Genomic DNA, 23,274 nt, shown 5'->3' with positions numbered 1-23,274 from the left:
ATCCCGTCAGTAGAGGATGCCTGGTTATTTTTTAAATGCCTTCCTCACCATCTTAAAAAAGCATGCCACATTCAAGAAATTTAGAACCAGGAACAGATATAGCCCTTGGTTCTCTCCAGACCTGACTGCCCTTAACCAACACAAAAACATCCTATGGCGTTCTGCATTAGCATCGAACAGCCCCCGTGATATGCAACTTTTCAGAGAAGCTAGAAACCAATATCCACAGGCAGTTAGAAAAGCCAAGGCTAGCTTTTTCAAGCAGAAATTTGCTTCCTGCAACACAAACTCAAAGTTCTGGGACACTGTAAAGTCCATGGAGAATAAGAACACCTCCTCCCAGCTGCCCACTGCACTGAAGATAGGAAACACTGTCACCACCGATAAAACCACTATAATTGAGAATTTCAATACGCATTTACAGTGGGGCAAAAAAAGTATTTAGTCAGCCACCAATTGTGCAAGTTCTCCCACTTAAAAAGATGAGAGAGGCTTGTAATTTCCATCATAGGTACACTTCAACTATGACAGACAAAATTAGAAAAAAAATCCAGAAAATCACATTATGAATTTATTTGCAAACTATGGTGGAAAATAAGTATTTGGTCACCTACAAACAAGCAAGATTTCTGGCTCTCACAGACCTGTAACTTCTTCTTTAAGAGGCTCCTCTGTCCTCCACTCATTACCTGTATTAATGGCACCTGTTTGAACTTGTTATCAGTATAAAAGACACCTGTCCACAACCTCAAACAGTCACACTCCAAACTCCACAATGGCCAAGACCAAAGAGCTGTCAAAGGACACCAGAAACAAGACAGACACCAGACCTGCACCAGGCTGGGAAGACTGAATCTGCAATAGGTAAGCAGCTTGGTTTGAAGAAATCAACTGTGGGAGCAATTATTAGGAAATGGAAGACATACAAGACCACTGATAATCTCCCTCGATCTGGGGCTCCACGCAAGATCTCACCCCATGGGGTCAAAATGTTCACAAGAACGGTGAGCAAAAATCCCAGAACCACACTGTTAAGGGAATATTTTATCAATAATGACTAATTATGTATACATTTCAATCAGGACTGACTAATCAGAATACTATTATGTCACTGTATATGTATGAATTTTCTTTTTAATCCTAGTACTAAATATAATGTGTGTAAATATAATCAAGAATTAGAACAATGACTGTCTTTACCATGGTAGAAATGAATGAACTTATAGCCAGACTGGCTAGAAGGCTTATCTACACAAGCTGGCCTTGGCTCGGTCATATATTATCTTAATAGGGAGAGACGATGTGAGAACCATACAGCCATTGTACTGGAGCGGAGATGACACGGGCTAGTACTAAAACTAATGACGTCATTTTCAGTTTATAACCTGTGGTAAAATGTGTAATGGGCAGTACTCTCGTGAATAAACGCTGCTGATTGACTTTAAGCCTGGGCTCTGTCCATTTTATACTAATAAGAGTCATACAAATTCTTATGAATTGACAAAGTGTTTCATTTGAATTGGGTATTAAAACAGAGGAATTTAATTCCTGCAACACACACGGGACCTAGTGAATGACCTGCAGAGAGCTGGGACCAAAGTAACAAAGCCTACCATCAGTAACACACTACGCCGCCAGGGACTCAAATCCTGCAGTGCCAGATGTGTCCCCCTGCTTAAGCCAGTACATGTCCAGGCCCGTCTGAAGTTTGCTAGAGAGCATTTGGATGATCCAGAAGAAGATTGGGAGAATGTCATATGGTCAGATGAAACCAAAATATAACTTTTTGGTAAAAACTCAACTCGTCGTGTTTGGAGGACAAAGAATGCTGAGTTACATCCAAAGAACACCATACCTGCTGTGAAACATGGGGGTGGAAACATCATGATTTGGGGCTATTTTTCTGCAAAGGGACCAGGAAGATTGATCCGTGTAAAGGAAAGAATGAATGGGGCCATGTATTGTGAGATTTTGAGTGAAAACCTCCTTCCATCAGCAAGGGCATTGAAGATAAAACGTGGCTGGGTCTTTCAGCATGACAATGATCCCAAACACACCACCCGGGCAACGAAGGAGTGGCTTCGTAAGAAGCATTTCAAGGTCCTGGAGTGGCCTAGCCAGTCTCCAGATCTCAACCCCATAGAAAATCATTGGAGGGAGTTGAAAGTCCGTGTTGCCCAGCAACAGCCCCAAAACATCACTGCTCTGGAGGAGATCTGCATGGAGGAATGGGCCAAAAAAACAGCAACAGTGTGTGAAAACCTTGCGAAGACTTACAGAAAACGTTTGACCTCTGTCATTGCCAACAAAGGGTATATACCAAATACTTATTTTCCACCATCATTTGCAAATAAATAAATAAAAAATCATACAATGTGATTTTCTGGATTTTTTTCTCTCATTTTGTCTGTCATAGTTGAAGTGTACATATGATGAAAATTACAGGCCTCTCTAATCTTTTTTAAGTGGGAGAACTTGCACAATTGATGGCTGACTAAATACTTTTTTGCCCCACTGTATCTACGGCTGACCATGCTTTCCACCTGGCTACCCCTACCAACAGAACTGCACCCCCCACAGCAACTCGCTCAAGCTTTCCCCATTTCTCCTTCTCCCAAATCCAGTCAGCTGATGTTCTGAAAGAGCGGCAAAATCTGGACCCCTACAAATCAGCCGGGCTAGACAATCTGTACCCTTTCTTTCTAAAATGATCTGCCAAAATTGTTGCCACCCCTATTACTAGCCTGTTCAACCTCTCTTTCGTGTCATCTGAGATTCCCAAAGATTGGAAAGCAGCTGCGGTCATCCCCCTCTTCAAAGGGGGGGACACTCTTGACTCAAACTGCTTCAGACCTATATCTATTCTACCCTGCCTTTCTAAGGTCTTCGAAAGCCAAGTCAACAAACAGATTACCGACCATTTCGAATCCCACCGTATCTTCTCCGCTATGCAATCTGGTTTCAGAGCTGGTCATGGGTGCACCTCAGCCACGCTCAAGGCCCTAAACAATATCTTAACCGCCATCAATAAGAAACAATACTGTGCAGCCATATTCATTGACCTGGCCAAGGCTTTCGACTCAATCACCACATCCTCATCGGCAGACTCGATAGCCTTGGTATCACAAATGATTGCCTCGCCTGGTTCACCAACTACTTCTCTGATAGAAAGTTCAGTGTGTCAAATCGGAGGGCCTTTTGTCCGGGCCTCTGGCAGTCTCTATGGGGGTGCCACAGGGTTCAATTCTTGGACCGACTCTCTTCTCTGTATACATCAATGATGTCGCTCTTGCTGCTGGTGAGTCTCTGATCCACCTCTACGCAGACGACACCATTCTGTATACCTCTGACCCTTCTTTGGACACTGTTAACAACCTTCCAGGCGAGCTTCAATGCCATACAACTCTCCTTCCGTGGCCTCCAATTGCTCTTAAATACAAGTAAAACTAAATGCATGCTCTTCAACCGATCGCTGCATGCACCTGCCCGCCCGTCCAACATCACTACTCTGGACGGTTCTGACTTATAATATGTGGACAAGTACAAATACATAGATGTCTGGTTAGACTGTACTCTCCTTCCAGACTCACATCAAACATCTCCAATCCAAAGTTAAATCTAGAATTGGCTCCCTATTTCGCAACAAAGCATCCTTCACTCACGCTGCCAAATATACCCTTGTAAAACTGACCATCCTACCAATCCTCAAATTCGGCGATGTCATTTACAAAATAACCTCCAATACCCTACTCAACAAATTGGATGCAGTCTGTCACAGTGCCATCCGTTTTGTCACCAAAGCCCCATATACTACCCATCACTGCGACTTGTATGCTCCCGTTGGCTGGTCCTCGCTTCATACTCGTCGCCAAACCCACTGGCTCCAGGTCATCTACAAGACCCTGCTAGGTAAAGTCCCCCCTTTTCTCAGCTCGCTGGTCACCATAGCAGCACCCACCTGAAACACGCATTCCAGCAGGTATATCTCTCCGACTTGCCAAGTTAAATAACGTTTTTTTTTTTAAAGAAGCTTGTGCTAGGCACTCTACGAATCTATCATATTATGTTTGAAAAGTATTTTCAGAACATCACCTTCAACAAGGTTACATACCTTGTAAAATGTAGGGTGATTTGAGCGTTTCAGTTCCTCTTTAAAGGTTAGGATTGGCGAGGTGTAGCTGATCCTAGATCTGTATCTAGCGGAAACATCTCCCCGGAGCCACAAAATGAGCATTATGACAGAGGGGAGCTGGATCACAGACAGTCAAGGAAATAAAAAGGGTTCCGGTCGGAAACTTGATTGTGCGTCAGCAAAGACTCAAAGGCTAACATGACCCTCGCCGATCTGCTCTCTTGATTAGGCTAAAACTTCAGACTGACTTTGCAGCTTAGGCTAAGCTGTGCTAGAGTCAGGAGAGAAGAGAAGCGCTCGGCATTGATTAGTCAGATTACTTGTGGTTGGTTCTTCTCAGGGACAGGAGGAGGGAGGAAGCAGCACGTAGGCTACATTGGACAAGCACTCCGACTTGATTGATGTTATTAGTGCAATGGAAGTGGCTTCGGGTGGGAATGTTCCATCTAAAACACACACGTTGGCAGGCGGACAAACTTAAGGCACAGACGGAGGTTCAGTAGGTAGGTACAGTAGCGGACAGTTCAGTGACAACACAGCCACCTCCAGGGTCTCGCTGTCTCTCTCAAATGGGGGGAGTGCCAGTACATGACAGAAGGGTAACGAGGGAGCATCGAAGGTCCACCTTTCCACTCCTTGAGGAGACGCAAGTAACCTTCCCCAACAAACAACTGGAACAACAAAAGATAAAACCTACTATATGGTATTTGGCATATGGAGTTGTGCCCGTTTCAGTGGATGGCAAACCAGGCAGTGGCGAGCGCTCCTCTTTGTTAAGGCAGAGTGGGACAGAGAGGGAGTGGTCCACTCATTCTTGTGTTTTTCCCTTGTTGAGTTCTGCTGACTGCTGTGTCTGAATAGATAATGCTGCAGTGATGGAAAACACCGCAATATGAAATGAGAAGCACAGAGGAGTGCGAGTGGTGTGTGTTTGAGATAGTGTGTGTGCACAAGTGGTAGAGAGTCCGTTTGTTGTGGGACGAGGAATGTGAGGAAGGGATTGTGTTGTCCAGACACAGTTCAGAGGTGGGGCACCAGGTGGCAGTACAGGGCACACAGTACAGACATGATGGACAGATAGAAGAGGGCGAAGCCTGCCAGCTGGGCCGGAGGTGAAGGCATTAGGAGGGGGGGAGGAGCCATGGAGAGCAGGACCCCCAGCGTCCCGTAAACACAGCCTCCCCGGCCATCCAGAACCTCCTCCACTGTGCACAGCCTCTCCTGTCCCACGGGAGGTGAAGTGGGGGAAGAGAATGGTGGAGGAAGGGGTTAGGTGGGGTGGGGGGGGCAAAGGATAAGATCACACAGATAGGGGAGTTTTGTGTTTGGATGGAAGATGCATTTGAGAGGGAAGCGGAGGAACGGAAAGAGAGAGAGAGAAAGTCACTGTTATTAAGCTATTAAAGCTATGCAGGTTGCCCGTTTGTCAATTGAGTTAGCTGGAGTCAACTGATAAACAGCAGGGACAGAGAAGTAGGCTAAACTGTTGTTGATACAAAAAGCAGAGTAGTAGAGGGAGTCTGTCTCCCTACTATGAACAAAACATCTTATGATAGAAGAGAAAAACCTGCACTGTCTGAAAATAGCCTTCAGGTATTTCATTAATTTGTTGAGGTCACTGCCTGCTGCTAGCAAATTAAAATCTGAAGAACAGTCAGTCAGTAAAGGTTCTCTTGGATCATATGCTTTTTCTAACCCATCACAAACACACAGACGTTTTAGCATGAAGACTAGTGAGTTGAGTATGCCAGTCCTTTATTCAACTAGTGTGAAGGTCTTACCTGTGGAACCCCGATCCTGCGACACGCCTCCAGAAAGTTCTCCACGTTCCGCCGACATTTGGCCATCGTCAGTTTGGGCTTGATGGACAGAGACAGAACGGGGACAATGGTAAGCACAATGACAGCGGTTGTGTCCCAAATGGCACCCTATTCCCTGTCACTACTTTTGACCAGGGCCTATAGGGCTATGTCACAGCATATAGGGAATAGGGTTCCATTTGGGATGTAAGCAGTGTCTGATCATAACCCAAATGCAAAAAAGTAGCATTGTTGTATTGATATGCTTGAAGTGTAGTGTTCCTGACAGAAAGACACACTGACAAAATGTATTCTAAAACTGATATTCTAAAACTGACTCACCAATGCACACATGGTTTGCACGCACAGCACACGCACAAAGTGCGCAAACACACAAACACTCACCACAGCAGGGGAGGGCACATGGATGCTGGGTACGGATCGTGGCCGCACGTGATTTGCCAGATGGCAGAGGACGACCCCGTCGGTCAGTGCTGCTCCCAGGTCGCTTGGCAAGGACACTTTCAGACGCGACTCTATGTTCTACAAAATAGAGCAGGACACAATTACAGGGGGATCAGCACATGTCGGGACTGGAGTTTTTCCTGACCTTGTGATCTGACCTGGGCTCATGAAGCATCTGAGAGTAGGAGTGCCGATCTAGGATCAGGTCCCCGTGTTCATATAATTGTACTCATTACGATCTGAAAGGAAAGACTGATTCTGGTTCAGCACTTCTACTCTGAAATGCTTTATGAATACGGGCCAAGGAACCCAGTAGAAACTCCAGGCCCTAATGGCTTGTTCAAAAGGGGGGGAGAATCTGTTCACCTTCCGCAGTTGCTCCACCAGAGCAGCCTCCTCTCCCATGGGGCCTTGAGCCTGGGTAGGGGTCACATCTTCAGGCTCTGGCCTGGGGGCGGCACCATTACCTGGCGAGGAAGGCAGAACCAGACAGGCTCAAACATACACACACAAGATCAAAAGCTGGTGAAAGCAGAATGGGTGCTAAACATTGATCCTGAAGACGAGGAAAGTCCAGCTCTACGGATACAAGTGCATGACCAGACGTCTGGAAAACAATCCAGAAGGCAAACTACAGCAGATAGAACTACAGCAACAGAAGGAACTTGATGTAATAGAGAGTCGGAACAAAACCAACAAAAAACTGAGCTACGAAACTATAAGCCACAGATGCATGTTAGTCACTGAACCAAACAGACAAAACTCTGACCTATAGACAGACAGAAATCAAAGTCATAGATGGGATCACAAAACCAACAGAGCAGACCAGCATACATAAGTCAAAACAAAAGCCGACAATATCCCCTCCCCTATTTAAAACATAGAAATCTTTCCATACGCAAAATGATCTAATACTACTAACCCCCCTCCCCGACCCCCAAATGAATTCTAAGGGTGTGAAGCATCTATTTTGTTTGACAATCCACAGTATCGCTCAGTGACTGTGCAGGATCCCATCCATATCAGCCCAGCTAGTTACCAGAGCAATGTCACATGACACTCAATTGCGACATGCGCATTTGCACACTCAAGAGGTACCAGCACTCTCTTCTGAAAGCTCCCCAGGCCATGCAGCCAAGATCCAGAGGTTGTGATCCAGTGACATACCTCTCCTCTGCTCTTCCTTCTGGCTGAGGCGAAACAAGAAGCTGTCCGGCCGCTGGGCGGGTCCACAGCAGGAGGGCGGAGTAACAGGGCCGGGGTAAGAAGGTGATTGGAGGGCTGCAAGCAGAACAGGAAGTGAGCAGGTGGGAGAGTGGTAGAGTGAATATGGCGTGTTATAAAACCCGTTCAGATCCACAGGAACGTCTAGGGAGTTGTAGTCAATTTGGGATACAGAAAATGAGTAAGGAGAAGGGAAGGGTGTGTTGGAAGCTGCTCTCGTTCACAGCCATTTACACTCTGGTTTCCCTGGAAGCCAATTGGACTAGCTGCACCTAGCAGTGAAGGGCAGCAGGAATAGTGTGACTGGTGTCTTACCTGTGGGAGACAGGGAGGAGCAGCGATCCTCGCCCTGCTGGGTGGCCAGTCAAGTCCCGGCAGAGAGCAAACAGAGGGAGAGAGAGGGTTCATTTCATCCCACTTTCAACTGGTGTCAGGAGTGAAACTCCGGCATTCATGCACATACAGTTCTCTCAACAATACTCAGGTATATATCACGCCTCTGTCAGCACCAGAGATGTAATGAGGGAGAGTAAAGGCCCGCAAATATCACGAGAGCACCTTTTGACACCAACATTAGCGCTGTTAGGATTAGCATTAATCTTTTACTGTTTGGTGTTAACAAACCTATCTTTTACCACTACATCAAAGATGGGCAACTGTTACAGAGAAGAGGGTGGACTGTGGGCATAGAGCCATGGAGCAGACTCTCTGGCTGCAGGTAGGTAGAGTGGCCCCTTAGGGTCAGCTTATTTTATAGACACCTAGTGCTTTCCTAATAGGTGCTCAACGCGTTTCCATTATGCAGGGGAAACTCACCTCATCCACAGCCAAAGTGTAGCTCACACCTGGGTGGTGCCACAGCAGGCACTTTGCACAGGGGAGCGCACCACACATGCACGAGCCAAACTCTAACCATCACTAAACTGGCCCTGGACCAGTGTTTAACAGCATGCTCCAAAATCCAAAGCATAAGGAAATAAAAAGAGAAAAGAAAAGGGAGGTTGCTCTGAAAAGACGACGTGCAAGGTTGCAGTACCTGCAGTAGACAAGTTGGGGCAATATCGGCAGGATAGGAGAGACACCCATCTATGGACATCCCAGACACAGTAAGAGACTGGGGGGAGGTGGTTGGAGAGAAAGAGTGCAGGAGGACAAAAATAAAAGGAGAAATAAGGAAAGAGACGAGGGAAGGAATGGCAACAGGTGATTGAGGGATTTAAAAATAAAATAAAATGACAATTGAGGAGAAAGAGTAACAAGGAAGTGTGAAGGAAAATAAAAAGAGACGTGGAATAATGGAGAGATTTTATAAGCAGAGAGAGATAGAAAATGGAGTACTGTTCTGTTAATTGAGTAAAGCACAGTGCACACACAGCATGCTGCAGATCCAGGCCACAAAACAACAACTGTGTGCATGTATGTGTGTGGGATGGTATGTTTGAAGACAGCCCGTATATCATTTTATATTTCAGTAATTTAGCAGACGCTCTTATCTAGAGCGAATTAAAGGAGCAATTTGGGTTAAGTGCCTATGACTTGGTTGGTTTGTTTGTTTGTATGTATTGCTGTGCTCCAACAATGTGCGACTGTGTGTATGCTGTGTACACATAGTTGCTCCCTAAATGTGCATGTGAAACAAGTCAAATGTGTATATGTGTAGGACTGTAACCAAAGGTGTGTTTCACCTGCTTGTGAGTGCCAGGCTTCCTCTTTATGGTGTTGGTGTCAGTGTCTATCTCAAACACCATGCGAGGCTGGTACTCGCTCTAACAGTGAACCAGCCGGAGAAGGGAGAGAGAGAGAGAGAGAGAGACAGAAAATAAACACATACAGAAAGAGGGGAATCAGAAGAGAAAGAAGTGGAGGAGGAGAAGAGGAGTTAAGCCAGGACAGGTGTAAGCTACAATGAACCAGGAAAAAGGGACCTATTTGTTGTGCCCTACGGGCGTTAGTAAAGTGTAGTGCACTATATAGGGAATAATGTGCCATTTGGGACACAACCCTTGTCTCTGGAACAGGTTAGTGAAAAAGTCAGAAAGCAAGGGGACAGGCAAGGATTCCAACAGCCAGCTGAAATCCAGAACCAAGCAGCAGGTCATCTCATAACTAAACTAACAGCGTTTTCACACGACCGTGCTGACCCAAACCATACCATGCTGGTGAAGATATTTCCATTTTCCTTCCATGCACCCGATTAGGTATCTGATGCCAGCCCCCTTTTAAAGGGACATTATACAACAAAAATATGTGTATTTTGTTCATTAGTCCACAGTTGACAGTCACAAATTGTGCATGTCAACAGTTTAAACATTTCAAGACGAAGGACTGTCATGAAAGTGCTCTAACTACTTGAAGTTTTTGTTGTAAAATAAACATTTTAAGTGAGCCGAGGGGCATGGTTAGCTCGACAAGTCACGCCAAACCAGGCTGTAAATAAGCCATGTGTAACAAAAGCAGGCTGATTCTTGGATTACACCGTACTGTGCTCAGAGAAAAGTGAGCCAGAGGGGTAGAGTTTGGATCGTAGGAACGTTACTGTGAAAAAGTTATAATACCCAGGGTTGTGTTCATTAGGGCACTTGACAGAAAATGAAAATGTGAGTTTTATCCTAGTCCCACATGGAAGTTCAATCCGCTTTCTTCCATTTGGTGCGTAACGAACACGACCCAGTTAATGATGTCAAACGCCACTTCTTTTATAGTGGCAGTGAATGGCGGAACGCATCGCTCACTGACCAACAGATTGTTAGATGCAATCAGAAAAACCAGATTTCCACACAGGCATATGACGAAACACAGGTAACTGCCAAAATAAAGGAAACTCCAAATGAAAGCGTCTTAGTAGGGCGTTGGGGCACCACGAGCTGCCAGAACAGCTTCGATGCAACTTGGCATAGATTCTACAAGTGTCTACTGGACCCTCTATTCCTGAAACTATCCGCCGCCATTGTCGCAACCCCTATTACCAGCCTGTTCAACCTCTCTTTCATATCGTCTGAGATCCCCAAGGATTGGAAAGCTGCCGCAGTCATCCCCCTCTTCAAAGGGGGCGACACCCTGGACCCAAACTGTTACAGACCAATATCCATCCTGCCCTGCCTATCTAAGGTCTTCGAAAGCCAAGTCAACAAACAGATCACTGACCATCTTGAATCCCACCGTACCTTCTCCGCTGTGCAATCTGGTTTCCGAGCTGGTCACGGGTGTACCTCAGCCACGCTCAAGGTGCTAAACGATATCATAACCGCCATCGATAAAAGACAGTACTGTGCAGCCGTCTTCATAGACCTTGCCAAGGCTTTCGACTCTGTCAATCACCGTATTCTTATTGGCAGACTCAGTAGCCTCGGTTTTTCGGATGACTGCCTTGCCTGGTTCACCAATTACTTTGCAGACAGAGTTCAGTGTGTCAAATCGGAGGGCATGCTGTCCGGTCCTCTGGCAGTCTCTATGGGGGTGCCACAGGGTTCAATTCTCGGGCCGACTCTTTTCTCTGTATATATCAATGATGTTTCTCATGCTGCGGGCGATTCCCTGACCCACCTCTACGCAGACGACACCATTCTATATACTTCCGGCCCGTCCTTGGACACTGTGCTATCTAACCTCCAAACGAGCTTCAATGCCATACAGCACTCCTTCCGTGGCCTCCAACTGCTCTTAAACGCTAGTAAAACCAAATGCATGCTTTTCAACCGTTCGCTGCCTGCACCCGCACGCCTGACCAGCATCACCACCCTGGATGGTTCCGACCTTGAATATGTGGACATCTATAAGTACCTAGGTGTCTGGCTAGACTCTCCTTCCAGACCCATATCAAACATCTCCAATCGAAAATCAAATCAAGAGTCGGCTTTCTATTCCGCAACAAAGCCTCCTTCACTCACGCCGCCAAACTTACCCTAACTCTATTGGAGGGATGAGTCAGCATATTTCTATGAGAAATTCCATCATTTGGTGTTGGAAAAAGCTGTCTTAGGTGCCGCTACAGAATCTCCCATAAGTGATCAATTGGGTTGAGATCTGGTGACTGAGATAAACACCCTTTAAACTCTTTATGCTCCTTTGAGACCCCTCTTACAAAGTCATCAAGATCTCATCTAACCATGGTAGTCAAAATAATAAGCAACTGGGCATGTCTATACATGACCCTAAGCATGATGGGATGTTAATTGCTTAATTAACTCAGGAACCACATGTGTGTGGAGGCACCTCATTTACTCACGTTTCCTTTTTTGGGCAGTTACCTGGAAGTCCATAGATTCATTCTCGTGTGAATGTGTTTAGCTATATAACCAAACAGTATACAAGAGTGTTAGAGATGGAGGGGGAGGACTATGAAAGGTTATTGGGTGTTGACAGGTGGGTAGAGGGTGGATAGAGAGCAGGTGAGACACAGGTTGTGTTCCCATTTCCTACTGTTTTCCTAACGTGGGCACTTGTTTACTCCGCCACAAGGGTTTAGAAGCACAAAGATTAATTTTTGTTAAAAAAAATATATATAAAAAAATTCCCCCAGAACAGGTTTAGATTGGTGTAAGCATGCCATGGGCTCCCATATTTCTTTCCCCAGTTGCTCCCTTTTAAAACAGTGTTATTCAAAGTCGGGGTCGAGAGCCCTTGTGTGGCCGACCGGGAACTGCAGATGGGGTCGCCAAGTATTATTTCTAAATTAACATGACAGATTATTGTATGGAATGATACGTTTTTGAAAAAGATACCTCGAAAAATACATGTATTTATTGGTTTCTTTTCATTTTGATAAGAGATGAAAATGCAATGAATTTATGGTCATTTGTTGATGTAAAAATCTAAATTGACCACTGTTCTAAAATTAGTGGAGAGAGTGAAGTAGTGCACACTTGTTGGCTTAGGGAAGAAGAGAACGGGAGCACAGCAATGGGGCCTTACCATGAAGAGGGCCGAGTCGTCCGTGTGGGTGGAACGCCTGGAGGGGTACGCGTTCTGGCAGGGAGGAGTGGAAGAGGGGGAATGAGGACAAGAACACACAGGGAAGACAGGAGGTGAGGATGGAGAGGGGGTGAGGGGGAGATCGCTAGGATATATAGCCAGGGCTCTAGACTAACACTTTCCCCTGGTGGCACAAACATTTTTAGTTGGTGGCACCAGCACATGATGTGGTGGCACCCCCCCCAAAAGAATTGTGCAGCGTCCCACAACAGAATACATTTGAGTCAGCATCTTAAGTCATTATAAAATCATTTACAATGCTTTATTAATTAGTGTCAGACTACAGAGATGGCATTCAATAAATAAGTTACTACATCTAACATGTCCAAGCAGGAATGTATGATAAAAAAATACGGTGATATACAACCCTAAACCAGTGATGGTCAGGAATTTTGGGTTGACAATTAAGCTACTTTTGTTATATTTTACTGTCACTATAGGGCTCCAGAATTCAGATGTTTTTTTGTCTTGATGTGCTCTAATATTATTGGGTTATAGTATATGCATTGGTTGAAGCTCAATGTTACATTCAAATTTACATACCATCATATCTAAACCAATATGACACCAATGTCGATGAAAATTAGCAAATTAACTTGTTTGGCGGTACACAACACACTCCACGCCTCTGGTCATGATTTGTCCGGCCGTTGGCGGGAACCACTATACCGGGTTTTTGACCATTAGCATTAGGGTCGTCAGACAATTTTTTCAAAAACATAGCTCAAATTCTAGACGTTGGATTCATACGAGTCCACAGCGTCCATAAAATGAGCATCAGACTTGCCACCTTTCGGATTGAATAAGTTTGTAGGTGCAACCGTTAATGAAACGTATAAGGTATCCAGTGGCGGCCCGTCATTCAGGGCATGTGGGGCTGATTTGCTTGTTTTTTTGGCATTAATACCTGCCACATCAGTTTTCAAACAATTTAAAATAAAAAATAAAAACAAACATTCATTGAGTTCATAAAGCCCCATACAAACTTGGTCTCATTTTAGTTTTCTTGAGTAAGGCAGCTCCAAAATGCAGGTGTTTCAGCCTAGCTCAGGGCTTTCTGTGGTGGTGGGGCGGGCCAGCAGAAAATACAGAGCGTTGCGTAGACTCAGTTTTCTACCACTCATGGGACAGTACAAGTCTAAAGTTAGAGCTAGAAAATGTATATTAGAAGTGTCCATCCAAGGAGGCTCAAGGTCAGTGGCCACAGAAATTACGTCAAATCACGTTATTTGTACAGTAGCTTTGATTGGACTGATCATGTCAACATCTTACTTTCAAAGTCTTAGCTAACAGTCATCATCATAAATCAAGTCGACAATCTAGTGGCAAATCCTTTTTAATCCTTGTCATATGAAGAGAAATAATGAATAACAAAAACGTATCGGTACTCAACGACTATTGGACATTAATATTACACAACACGTTGAAAATCGCAAATTTAACAACGAGTGGTTTGGAAGGAATCAGCGGCTAACTGCAAGCAGTGCAGAGCAATCAGTAACATTAGCCTGCTATTCAATGGAGTGGCTGTGTGCGTCTTCCATAACCCCCCCCCCCCTCTTAATTTCGCCTAACGTTACTGTTCTGACTAAGCGGTGCAGAGTAGCCTATAACCTGTTTTAGAGAGATGTCATAATCTAATATTGTAAGAGGTTTCATTATGTGCTGATATCCCCCCTTTCTGCGTTCGGTCACTTAACATTTCAAATGTGCTGAACACAGTTATATTGACTACGTCCGTCGTCGCTCACTCATTAACCTTCACAGGATTGGTGGGTCCCCCTCTGGACGGTTGAGCTAATGTAGGGTACTGCGATTAGCATGAGGTTGTAAGTAACAAGAAAATTCCAGGACATAGACATATCTGATATGGGCAGAAAGCTTCAATTCTTGTTAACTTGTTGAGTGTAGGGGGCAGTATTTTCGTGATTGGCTGAAAAACGTACCCATTGTCAGATTAGGATAGAAAACACTCAAGTTTCCAAAACTGTCAAAATATTGTCTGTGAGTATAACAGAACTGATATTGCAGGCGAAAACCTGAGGAAAATCCAATAAGGAAGTGCTATTTTTCCTGAAAGCTCTCTGTTCCATTGCATGCCTTCCCTCTATTTAAAGGGATAGCAACCAGATTCCTTTTCCTATGGCTTCCTCAAGGTGTGAACAGACATAGTTTCAGGCTTTTATTCTGAAAAATGAGCGAGAACGACACACCGCATCGTGGATGGCTAGGAGCCAGCAGAGTTTTGCATGAGCAACAGCTTGGAGCAGACATTTTCTCTCTCTCTCCTATTGAAAAAGCTACGGTCCGGTTGAAATATTATTGATTATTTATTGTAAAAACAACCTGAGGATTGATTATAAAAAACGTATGACATGTTTCTACGAACTTTACGGATACTATTTGGAATTTTCGTCTGTCCTGTTGTGACCGCAAGAGCCTGTGGATTACTCAACAAAATGTGCCAACCAAATGGAGGTATTTTGGATATAAAAATAATCTTTATGGAACAAAAGGAACATTTATTGTGTTACTGGGTGTCTCGTGAGTGCAAACATCCGAAGATCATCAAAGGTAAGCGATTTAATTTATTGCTTTTCTGACTTTTGTGACCAATCTACTTGGCTGCTAGCTGTTTGTAATATTTTGTCTACTGAGAGAGATGTCCTTACATAAACGCTTGGTATGCTTTCACCGAAAAGCTTTATTGAAATCTGACACGCCAGGTGGATTACCAACAAGCTAAGCTGTGTTTTGCTATATTGCACTTGTGATTTCATGAAAATTAAATATTTTTAGTCATCTAATTTGAATTTGGCCCGCTGCAATTCAGCGGATGTTGATGAAAATGATCCCGGTAACGGGATGGGTGCGTCAAGAAGTTAATCTAACGCCACTGTCCAATTTACAGTAGCTATTACAGTGAAATAATACCATGCTATTGTTTGAGGAGAGTGCACAGTTATGAACGTGAAAAGTTATTAATAAACCAATTAGGCACAATTGGGCAGTCTTGATACAACATTTCGAACAGAAATGCAATGGTTGATTGGATCAGTCTAAAACTGCACATACACTGATGCCATCTAGTGGCCAAATCGAAATTGCGCCAGGGCTGGAATAATACATTGTGGCCCTTCTCTTGCATTTCAAAGATAGTACAAAAAAAATACAAAAAGCATGTTTGTTTCTTTGTATCATCTTTTACCAGATCTAATGTGTTATATTTGGGGCGTAGGTAGCCTAGTGGTTAGCGCATTGGACTAGTAACCGGAAGGTTGCAAGATTGAATCCCAGAGCTGACAAGGTAAAAATCTGTTGTTCTGCCCCTGAACAAGGCAGTTAACCCACTGTTCCTAGACCTTCAATGTAAATAACAATGTGTTCTTAACTGACTTGCCTAGTTAAATAAAGGTTCAGTAAAAAAAAATATTATCCTACAGTCATTTCACATTTCCACAAACTTCAAATTGTCTTCTTTCAAATAATATCAAGAACATGCATATCCTTGCTTCACGCCTGAGCGACAGGCAGTTAGTTACATTTGGGTAAAGTCATTTTAGGTGAAAATTGAAGAAGAAAAAGGGTCCGATCCTTCAGAGGTTAACTCTACTGGATCTGTGTCCACGTAAAATCATGCACATGTCTTTTCATTCTCAATTGCTTTCATTCAGTAGGCCATTGCAAAACAATTCAGTGGGTCATGTGTAGAAAATGTGACAGTTGTCCCTAACAATGTCATTGTATTATCCTCAATTTCTCAACTGTAGGCTAGCTAACGACTAACGTCAGATGGATATACAGAAATTCTTCAAGAGAGGCAGTGCCAGCACCTCTGCCGAAGGCCAATCCGGTGAGAAATTAAGATTTGACCAGTTCACACAAATTAAGACTAAGATTAATCACCTATTAAGCCTCAAGTTATTGTAAATATGAGTTTAATAACAATACATGGAAAAACACAGCAGACACGAATGAGGGAAAGAAGCTGGAGGCTGACAGGGCTGAGGGAGCATGTCTGATGAAGGTTAGTGAGAAAAAAATGTTCAGCTTTCAGTTAAATGTGTACAGCATGTCTTACTTTTGTTAGGCATAAATAAATTATGTTCATGATAACTTAAAGGGTCATGCAGAAAGAGAGAATTCTCTGCAAGGCGGAGATCAACATGCGAGCTGTATAAGTGAGAGAGAGCAAGCATGCCCAGAGAGGGAGGGACAAAAAACAGATCCAGAGAGAGAGGAACAACAAACAGATCCAGAGAGAGAGGGACAACAAACAGATCCAGAGAGAGAGGAACAACAACCAGATCCAGAGAGAGAGGGACAACAAACAGATCCAGAGAGAGAGGGACAACAAACAGATCCAGAGAGAGAGGGACAACAAACAGATCCAGAGAGAGAGGGACAACAACCAGATCCAGACAGGGAGGGAGGGACAACAAACAGATCCAGACAGGGAGGGAGGGACAACAAGCAGATCCAGACAGGGAGGGAGGGAGGGACAACAAACAGATCCAGACAGGGAGGGAGGGACAACAAAACGATCCAGACAGGGAGGGAGGGGCAACAAAAAGATCCAGACAAGGAGGGAGGGACAACAAACAAATCCAGAGAAAGAAAGAAATGAAGCCGCTGCAGCAACTCCTTCCAGAAATGAGAACGATTTAGGGGATAAAGATACTGGGCCTAGACAAGTGAAGCTGAATAGCTACCCACACTAAGGTTTTGGTACACAGAAAAGGGCATTTCAGCACTGCTGGTTTGAGAAATACAATTGGGTAGAGTACTCTGTTCAAAAAACGCAGCTTTCTACTTTCCATGTAGAGTTCGTAGAATTTTTTTTCCATTTGATTATTTTGTCAGTAATGGCTTCAAAAATTGGAAAAAGCTTTGTTTATCTTCGGGTAAACATGAAATGGCACAAACACAGAGACAGTGTTGTGGCATGGCAAAGCTACCAGGCAACTAGCAGTCATGGTGCTAGTGATAGTGATATTGCAGAGAGAAGGGAGTATCTGAGGAGAATTGTTGCGGTCACCTCAATGTTAGGAAGACAGGGACTCTCTTTCCGTGCCAATGATGAATCTAGTGAAAGCACAAATAGAGGGAACTTTCTTGAATGTATGGAGCTTTTGAAGGAGTTTAACCCTTTCCTGCAAAGGTACAATACTCCATCAAACGCGACATCTCTCTCTCCAGAATCTCAGAATGACATGATCGAATGCTGTGCTCAAGAGATTACGGACGCCATGGTCTCTGAGATGTCAAAGTCTGGAATGTATGCCATTATGGCGGAGGAGGACAGGGATGGGCAGCCTGAACAGATGGCTCTGTGTGTTCGGTATGTAACAGAGGGAACAGTTAAGGAGTGTTTACTAGCACTAGCAGAACCAACCGATAGCAAATGAGTTGCAACAGCAACTCCAAATGAGAGGGGTATAGCAGGCCTAAAGTGCGTTGCAAAGACCTATGAATTTTGAGCAACAATTAACAAAAGGGTTTAACTTAAATATTTCTAGTGGTATAATATGACCTTGCATGTCTCTCTCTCAAAATAACATCCAAAAAGTATTTTGGCTAGAATATTAAGCCATTTCTGTGCCTTTTGTTGTTGTTTGATGGATGAGGACAGAGTGGACTTTTATTCTAACCAAATAAAGAAATTAAGTAAGTCATATTAGATCAGTGTCAAACACAAACTGAGACCGGTATACCTTTAGCCAACCTTGTCCAAAAATAACCTTATTTTGATCGATTTTACACCCGTTGTTTATCTAAAAATACATGATGAAAACACATTTTGGAGGCTTTAAAACAAATCCTGGGGGAGTATGCCCAGACCCCCCTAAAAGAAGCTTATCCCCCCTATCCATGAATATCTAGTGATGTCCCTGGTTGTAAGTAACATCCAACTTTCCAGGACATAGACATGTTTTTTGGGGGGCAGAAAGCTTAAATTATTGTTAATCTGCACTGTCCAATTTACAGTAGCTATCACAGTGAAAAAATACCATTCTGTTGTTTGAGGAGTGCGCACAACAACAAAACTTTTATCATGGCAACTGGTTTGATACGTTGACCTCTGAAGGAATATAATGTACTTGCATTCAGTAATCTTGCTCCGATTTGTCATCCTGAGGGTCCCAGAGATAAAATTGAGCATAGTTCTGTTTGTCAAAATCTATTTTTATATTCAAATGTAAGCACTGGGTTGTGAAGTTTGTACCCCTGCTGTTTGTGTTAAGTTAGCTGTTGTTCATTTTGTTACCTGTCCGGTCATGTCAAAAATGCCGTTGCTGCCTCATTAGTATGCCTCAGGTACACTCCAATAAATATTTGGCACTGAATTGCAAATTGTTGGATGTATTGGTGTACAACGTTTATAAAACGAAAATGTGAGTCTTTAGAAAATATTAACATGTACATTTTGTACAATTTTGTACAACAAAACGTGATGAGGAGAGGCAAATATACTTGTGTGTGGGAGTCCAGATGGCAGCATTAAAGTTTGCCTTGCATTTGTATCCATTCTATGCAGTCATTAAAAGACAAGCGGCAGAATTGTGTCCTTCCCTTCCACCTACACCTCACCAGAACACAACGCAGAAAGGTTGCGGTCCAGAACCGGCTGCAAACATACATGATACCCCATAAAGACAAAACAAAAACCGTTTCGAAATGTTTGCAAATGTATAATAAATACAAAGAATATTACATTCACTCCTCTTCTGTGGGGTTTATCAGCAGTTGGCATCCAACGTGATGGTGCATTCCCGCCACCTACTGTACTGGAGCGCTCCCGCCTGTGTCCCCGAGTCCCAGCTTAAAAATGGACCAATAGAAGTATGAGAGATTCCTTCAGATTTAATGAAACCTTGATTTAACTAGGCGGAACTAATTATTATTTACAATGACGGCCTACACCGGCCAAACCCGGACGACGCTGGGCCAATTGTGGGCTGCCCTATGGGACCCCCAATCACGGCCGGTTGTGATACAGCCTGGATTCGAACAAGGGTGTCTGTAGTACTGAGATGCAGTGCCTTCGACCGCTGCACTACTCGGGAGCCCTAAAGATGCAGGAATGCCCATACGCAGGAACGCCCCGAATTATGGACTGCAATTGCACCGTTCTCCATCTTGCTACTATGGAGGGAATGGTGTAGACTTGAGACCAACTCAAGGAATACGTCATTGCCCTCTTCCGTCAGATGCATTCCACTCCTACATCCCAGGATGGGGTGGCGGATTGTGTTCCCTGCTGATTGACTGAGCGCCAGGCCACCTCCATGCACTTCTGGTCCCACTGGGACATCCAGCTTCTCCGCTGTGCGATATCAGACCACCGTTGTCCAGGGAAACATTCAGATGACCATCTGTAAATCTCTGCATGTGCCGCACCAGTGCCGTCCCCTTGGCGTATCCCAAGTCGTTTCCACCGAAGTGGATGACCAGGATGTCAGGGGGAGAAGTAGCACAGGCCCTCTGCTGGCGCAGAACACTGAGCAGTTTGTGTCATTGCTCTCCGAGCCACCTAATGTGACAGTCAATAATGAAAGTAAATAAATAATGTTGATTATTTCTGTATTTTCCAGGAGCCCTCTCGATTGGCTTGTTAAAAGAGTTTACTCCATATTGGCTTCAATGGGTTTCTGTTTTTTCACCTCCCTCTGGAAAATAAGCTGTTAATATGAAATAATTACTAATAACTACATTACTTTGGTTGCCATTTGTCACTGTGTAATTTGACTTTATTTGTATTGGTGTCATGCTGGACAATCACCTAAAGTGTAAAAAAAACATGGAAATTAAAAACTGTTTGAAGTGAGACGTAGGCATTGGTCTGAAGCCAAAAAATGATTAATATGAGCAACACAATGCCTTCCCCACCCCATGCTCTACCAGGGGTTTCTAGCACACAGTTTTGACCTACTACAGTAGCTATGTTAGTCTACTGTACTTCAAACAATGTGCATGCAGGTTGCTTAGGATTCAAACCCAATTCATACTCTGAGAAAAGGTGCTCCCACAATAATGTCATCTGTACCGCATTCAGACCCTCCTCTCTTTAATATGGACAATTAGTTGCTCCCCGTATATGCATATTGCAATGTAATACAATCACAAGAGGCCCACAAGGGGGTAGAGCGAGCCCACAAGGGGGTAGAGCGAGTGCCCCAACGAAACAGGCTGTACCAGCAGCAGGGCAGACATGATGAGGGTAATTCACTTTATTGTTTAACAAATTCATGGTTTTATCCTCCTATAAAATATGACGTTTTGATTGAGGATGTTCAGGTTGAATGTGCGACCAATAAAAAACGTAACTCGCACAGCGAGGTTAAAGGGTCGCAAGATGCGACTAAATGGTTGCAGTCTTGAGCTCTGCCTATTTTAAAGTAGGCACAAAAACAGACGCCTTACTGTTATTGTTAAACGACAATACATTGCTGGGGTCGTAGATGTTTCGTCTTTACCCTCAAGAATCAGTGATGGTATAACTGAAGGGGAGGGAGTGTGAAGGAAGGCACTAGACCACAATAGGAGCAAAAGAGAGGGGTGTGTGTGTGTGGGGTGTGTGTGTGTGGGGTGAGGTGGAGGATTAATGGAGGACAATTGAAAGGGGGATGACATAGAATTCATGGGGGGAATGAACACCGGACATGACTGCTGAAGAAATTGCGTGGTCATGTTAACAGAGAGCCCTTGTAAAATATTATTAAAACTTGTGCTTTTTGTTGATTTCTAGAACCTTTCATGCCAACACATACATTAACTCAGCATGGCGAGACCTTTAGAGTGAGAGAAAACTGAGGAAAGAGGTGAGAGAGAGAGAGAGAGAGCGAGTTAGAGAGCGCAGTGTGTGGACTCACCTCGTTCTCTGTGGGACTCAGCTTGGTAGGACTTTGAGACACTTTGTGCTGTGGAGACCGAGAGACCAGTCTCAGTCATACACAATGCTCTCAAACAGGTCTACTTAGAAAAAGCGCTAGAGAATGTCATTCATTTGAGGCCATTCATATTTATCTTTTACTTTAACATTTTTAAACATAAGGCTACTGCAGACATACACAGCATCAGTGTAAACTCCAATAACATTCCACCAACTCCCCCACTAAATCCACCACTAACAGAGATACAAGAGCAAGACATAAATCAACAATAAAACTGAATAGTAGTCGGAGGAACCTTGACGTAGGTCATGACGGCGTCCCGCTGCACTGAGCGTGGCTTCTGCCTCTCCTCCTCATACCGCAGGGCGGCCAACTGGGCCATCCTCCGCACGCGCTCCACGCTCGGACCTGCACCAACCCCAGCCCCTGACCCTCTCTGAACACAAAGAGGGAGGGGGGGAGAGAGGAAGGGGAAGGAAACACAGCGAGAGGAGAGAAACCAAGAGAGAGGAGAAAGATGAAGGATGGAAGATAGGGGGAAACAGAGGGAGAGGAGGCGGAACGAGGAAGAGAAAAGCGGAGTTGAAAAGAGGCGGTATCAACATTTAGACTCAATACATCAAGATTAAAAACATGGTAGTAATTACGTAGTAATAAACAGTATTGGAAGCTGTACCCAGCATTTAGACATATTCGGGTTACCTGATTATGAGAGGTAGAAGAGGTTGGATCATGGACAGTCCTGAGGGAGGGGGGTGGGTGGGAGACAGAGGGAGGAAGGGAGGGGGTTAGATGTGTGATCTAACTAAATACAGATTAGATTAGGGATCTTTATTTAGACTGGAGACTGTATGGTCTGTTGAGCACAGTCATTTGGTAAGTCAATTTGTTTTGTTAAAAACCAAACAGAGACACAACAGTAACACAAGCTGAGAATCTGCAATAGAGATTGGCTCATGTGTTTGTGTGAGAGTGTTATACGTCACATACAACACTGCTATAGGTCAAGTTACAAGAAAGATAGGGTGTGTGTACACACACACACACGTCTTCCTACCTGTTCTGCAGAGAATTGTGTCGCCTCGGGTCGTCTGTCCTTGAGTCTCTGGAGGAGTTGGACTTGACTGGAGAGCTCTACAAAGAGACAGTCATCAATACACCAGCCACGATCTCGCTGTAACTTCACACACCACCAACGCGCACACACAGACGGAGTGTGTTCAGTTTGGTTCAATGTTTACTATGTTGTGTGAAGACTTGCCCTGATTGACACGTTTCCCTAAAACGATGCGCACCATTCTTCAACAGCCTTTTGGAGGTACGTTTGCTCCTGTTTGGAGAGTGTGGCCTGATCAATACAAATTGCAAAACTCATGCAGCACACCATACACTACCGCTTCCTGGTCACCATAATCAGGTTCTTCAACTGCTCATTCAGAACAGTAGTTTCGTTTGAATTATTTAAAAAAATTATATTTTTTTTCTCCCTCATGATGTATAATTGTGATCTTGTCTCATCGCTACAAATCCAACGGGCTTGGGAAAGGAGAAGGTCGAGTCATAAGTACTCCGAAACATGACCCACCAAGCCTCGCTTCTTAACACCGCTTGCTTAACCCATAAGCCAGCTGCATCAATCTGTTGGAGGAAACACTGTTCAACTGACGGCCGAAGTCAGCTTGCAGGCACCTGACTCGCCACAAGGAGACGCTAGAACGCGATGGGCCAAGTAAAGCCCACCAACAAACCCTCCCCTAACCCGGACGACACTGGGCCAATTGTGCGCCAC

The 23,274-nt window shown here is 44.3% G+C and overlaps 1 protein-coding gene across 9 annotated transcripts in view; it reads right to left on the bottom strand.

Annotated features, from left to right (window-relative positions):
* Window positions 1-23,274, bottom strand: part of LOC139386389 (DISP complex protein LRCH3-like) — an 81,585-nt gene that overhangs the window by 13,343 nt on the left and 44,968 nt on the right. Inside the window, exons 10-22 of one of the 9 annotated variants that reach the window (XM_071131947.1) lie at window positions 22,543-22,619; window positions 22,188-22,227; window positions 21,781-21,921; window positions 21,465-21,512; window positions 12,532-12,585; window positions 9,306-9,386; window positions 8,657-8,734; window positions 7,936-7,972; window positions 7,564-7,677; window positions 6,763-6,863; window positions 6,337-6,474; window positions 5,914-5,991; window positions 5,032-5,353 (exon numbers count right to left, since the gene is read on the bottom strand). In XM_071131947.1, coding sequence (XP_070988048.1) covers window positions 5,153-5,353; window positions 5,914-5,991; window positions 6,337-6,474; window positions 6,763-6,863; window positions 7,564-7,677; window positions 7,936-7,972; window positions 8,657-8,734; window positions 9,306-9,386; window positions 12,532-12,585; window positions 21,465-21,512; window positions 21,781-21,921; window positions 22,188-22,227; window positions 22,543-22,619 — 1,188 coding nt within the window. In that variant the 3' untranslated portion in view covers window positions 5,032-5,152. Of the gene's footprint in view, window positions 1-5,031; window positions 5,354-5,913; window positions 5,992-6,336; window positions 6,475-6,762; window positions 6,864-7,563; window positions 7,678-7,935; window positions 7,973-8,656; window positions 8,735-9,305; window positions 9,387-12,531; window positions 12,586-21,464; window positions 21,513-21,780; window positions 21,922-22,187; window positions 22,228-22,542; window positions 22,620-23,274 lie in introns of those variants that run through there. The other 8 variants (XM_071131948.1, XM_071131949.1, XM_071131950.1 and 5 more) reach the window with 8 other exon arrangements.

The sequence above is a fragment of the Oncorhynchus clarkii genome, chromosome 27 (genome assembly GCF_045791955.1).
Source record: "Oncorhynchus clarkii lewisi isolate Uvic-CL-2024 chromosome 27, UVic_Ocla_1.0, whole genome shotgun sequence".
In the NCBI taxonomy this organism is placed as follows: domain Eukaryota; kingdom Metazoa; phylum Chordata; class Actinopteri; order Salmoniformes; family Salmonidae; genus Oncorhynchus; species Oncorhynchus clarkii.
This window is presented reverse-complemented; position numbering and strand designations above follow the sequence as displayed.